The sequence below is a fragment of a genome, unplaced genomic scaffold (assembly GCF_019419815.1).
Source record: "Pyrus x bretschneideri cultivar Hongxiangsu unplaced genomic scaffold, Pyrus_bretschneideri_v1 Contig21, whole genome shotgun sequence".
Lineage (NCBI taxonomy): Eukaryota > Viridiplantae > Streptophyta > Magnoliopsida > Rosales > Rosaceae > Pyrus > Pyrus x bretschneideri.
In genome coordinates this window covers 1,408,958-1,413,056 of record NW_025999513.1, presented here as the reverse complement: position 1 = coordinate 1,413,056, position 4,099 = coordinate 1,408,958, and the positions used below count along the sequence as shown (strand labels likewise).

General features: G+C 34.2%; 1 protein-coding gene across 1 annotated transcript; it reads left to right on the top strand.

Annotated features, from left to right (window-relative positions):
• Nucleotides 1-889: 889 nt before the first annotated feature.
• On the top strand, nt 890-1,459 carry LOC103963672 (transcriptional regulator SUPERMAN-like). The gene has a single exon (XM_009376505.2). It carries the CDS (start codon nt 890-892, stop codon nt 1,457-1,459), a length of 570 nt encoding a protein of 189 aa, XP_009374780.2.
• Nucleotides 1,460-4,099: the final 2,640 nt, after the last annotated feature.

Sequence of the window (4,099 nt, the reverse complement as noted above, 5' to 3'; positions counted from 1 at the left end):
ATAATCACAAATACAAATAGAGATGATGACAAATAATATTAAAAATGATTCACTATAATAAATCTATAATTTGTGTTCATTACCCTCTTCACGATAATAAATCTGTAATTAGTAGCATTTTCTTCATCATCCTTTTTATTCATTAGCCCACTACCCAGTTTGTTCTACAACATTTTTTTTCTACATTCCTTCATCTTTTCATTTTTACATATTGGCCAAAGAAAGGTGTTCGTGTTGTGGAGTTTTAGTCTCTTCCTTTTTGTGCAAATACATTTGAGTCACATAAGGATTCATTTGGGCTATTGTATCCTGGAGGGGACAATTCAAGGGATATATTTCTGGACCACCGACTTGTGGACTTTGTCAAACTGTAGTGGGCTTGAATCTTCTTAAAGAGAATGAGATACCTGTGCCTCAGCTTAATTGTCTACGTGATTCTTAGAAGAATATCATAATTTCTTTGCAATTTCCCAACAAATAGTATCCCTAGCTATCTTACTCATCATGAAGTGTCTGCAGAAAATAATCACTCACACATAGAGATGATGACAAATAACAACTGGAAACAAACCCAAAATTAGGGGCAGAAAGAAATTATGGGTAAGAATTCAAAATTAAATAAATAAAATAGTTAAAATGGAACCATTTCTTAGCCGGCTAGATGAAAAAGTCTTTCAACAAATGCCAAAACTGTGTTCTGCTTATTATAAAGCCACAATCTATAGCAATGCCAGTGTGTCTTGTAGTTGCATCTACATTTCACACTTAAATTGGTTTCCTCCCTACATATAATACAACCAACCCTATATCTCTCTATTGATTCTTCGGCTTAGTGATTCCAAGTGAAGAAAACCATAAGAAATTCAGTTGGGGAACAAGGTGTTTTGACATGGAATCTTGGAGACCAAGAACCCCGGAGACGAGCTCAAGTGATGAAGATCAAGTCACATCAGATGATCACAATTCAGGTGCTACAACGGTGAAACGAAGCTACGAATGCACGTTTTGCAAGAGGGGGTTTACCAACGCTCAAGCCTTGGGAGGTCACATGAACATCCACAGGAAAGATCGAGTCAAACCGATGCAACACATCTCAGGTACATCATCACTTAATGCAAATCACTACTCGAATGAGGATCAATACATATCCATGAGTACTTCTCATCATCATCATCAATATAGTAGCGCACCACTTTCAAGCCAGAGGGTTTCTGGGTACTACCCAGTTTTGGATCAGATGAATTACCGAATGTATTTTCAGCCAACTGGATCTAACCCTAGAATCCCATACGGTTATGACCTTGACGATTCATCAGTTGGGTCAAGGTCACACTCTTTGGGTATGAACCAAGAACTTTGGGGTACGAATTTGAGCTTGCAGTTGGAGGATGATGAATTCAGAAGGGGTGTGAGGAGTAACGATGAAGTGGATTTGGAACTTCGACTTGGGCATGGTTAATTTATTTTAACCTACCTAGGGATATATTAGTAACAAGAAACTCCTCCAGCAGCTAGCCAACTATTTTCTTTAGCACAAAAAGGTATTTAAGAATTTCATCGTAAATACAAATATGTATTTGCCTTAAGTTGTCTAGGTTTGGTTACATAAATATCGGTAGGTCTCTATTTCAAATACAATGGAGGGGAAGACAATTTCCTTGTTACAATTAACTTGATTATTAAGTATTATTGCAATTTGTACAGCTTATTAACAATACCATATACCGACTTTTTGCTTATATTTAATTTAGCACAAACTATAAACCATGCATGATGATATATAGCTTAACATAAGATTTGATAATATTATGACCGATTTCTTGTTACTTTCTACCTACTATATGTCTATTGCCCCTATCTGCTGCACTATGATCTTGTCATTAATTTTTCTACCGAATTACTTTGTATTGTTCTTGTTTTTATCTTTGTTTTTGTTTTACATCTACAATTAAAATCTACAAAATTCTTGATGGTTGTTGTTTTGATATGATGACATGCATCTTTCAAAATTCCTGGTCTTTACAGTAACCTTCTAGCATGTACATCTCCTTTATCTTTTGAAAATAAGTTCACAGATCATCAAATTAATCGTAGTGAATTTAAGGTACCCCAATCTAAATGTGTCAAATTTGTTCTGTCTAGCTTTTTGACATTTTTGCATAACTATAACAGTTGCTGATACAATTAAAGGTCTGCAATTTGCTTCAGTAACGTAATTAACATGAAAGTATTAGAATGCCATTTATGGTCTACACCCTCTTTGAGTCTTTCAACCTCTACTGCGCTCCATGGGAAACATACATATAATAATAAAATATTGACGAATTAGGGCACCGCAAGAAATTTGAGTTCAGGCAACACACACAGCAGCTAATGGACCTTTAGTTACAACCAACAATACCACTTCTCATGCATTAAAAGAACGTCTCTATCTTAATCATGTTTATTATCTTAAACTCTTTTATGGATGAGACCTAGCATGCATGTGCCTCTACTTGCACCTCTTAAAAATCCATAAATTATCCTTCATTGGAAGGTTAATTAGGCAATAGGTTGTACCATATTAATTAATCCAACATCATTACATGTTATATCAAGCATATTAATAAAAGATTAATCAGGTTTCTATATCGTGATTTTTTATTTCTAACATGTATTTGTTCAACCAAAAGAAGCAAAAGAGTCTTAATTGTAACCTTTCATTATTTTTGTTGTTGACGAAGACCTTCTGTCATTGACAAAAAAGAACGGCAAACTTTGAAGATAATTGTCGGTGGCTCTCTAACTCAAATAAATTACAATATTCTACCTCTACTGCACTCCTCTAGTCTTCTGCATTGCTGCTCTACATCTGGGTAAAATTAAGGAAGCTACAATTTAGTTTCTAGATGTAAATGAAAATACCAACTCTAATTTTCCTAGTTGCAGAATATAGTTTGGCAAGATAACTAGTTTAAAGCAATTTGTGGTTTTCAAAATAATAGAGCATGTATTGCATGCATGATGATCAACCATAAAACCTCAGTTGATGACTACTTTCATTTCCAACTCACACTTTTTCCTTTCCAATCTGTCTTTTTATTGTCCAGCTGTACCGTCTAGCTAGTAGGAAGGAACATGGTTTGGTCTATATTAGTAAAATCAATAAAGCTTAGCAGTCTGCAGCTTTAGGGCGCTTTCCAAATGTATGCATCATCGGGGCCTATTACCAAAATAATATGTCATTAGTAGCACAAAGGTTAAAGAAAGCACAACAAATACTTTGTCTTCACTCTCAAAAACCTAATTGAGCTCACATAAAAAATATGACATATATAGTACATATAACCCTTGTCTTTGACATTTTCTGTATTGAGGTCACCGCTAAATATACTGGCAATCGGAATAAATTTTGCTACTAGAAATTTGTAAGTGAGTGTATGGAATACGCGTACTTAATTAGCATTCGAGCCTTGAATTTCAAGGCAATGGTAATGGCAAGCTGTTTTTGCTATATTCGCCAGCCTGATATTTATGTTTATATGCCCCTATAACATATCAAGACAAATTAAGTTGCTCTTCGTTATCAAGGAAACAAAAATTAAAAAGCCAAAATTCTCCCATTGCATTTCAACAAGTTCAATTAAATGTATCACATCGTCAAGATAGCTAAACACGTAATTTTGAGTGTGGATACTCTATTATCTTAAACCTAATTTACCATCCACATTCTGAGATTGGACCTGAGGGAGTCACTATAAAGGGGCCCTTGAGTTTTCAAAGTCCTCCAATTATATGTATAACTAACTACAAATTACAATATATATGTAATCCTCCAATGTCAATTCGCTATATAATTCTATGTCAAAATCTACTATTTCGTAACATTCCAATTCATGAAGTCTTACAATTTTGGTTTCCTGAACATTCATATAAAAGAATCCAATGGTTGATAATTGAAAACCAGAGTACGAAGAACAAAAAAATGTTTAAGGATAACAAACTGGACGACAAATCAAACAACAAACCGATCACAAAAGAATAATTGTATTAATGCAGAGAAATATTTGCACGATGACTATATAATCTAAAATGCTACATTGTGACTAACTTGTTTATC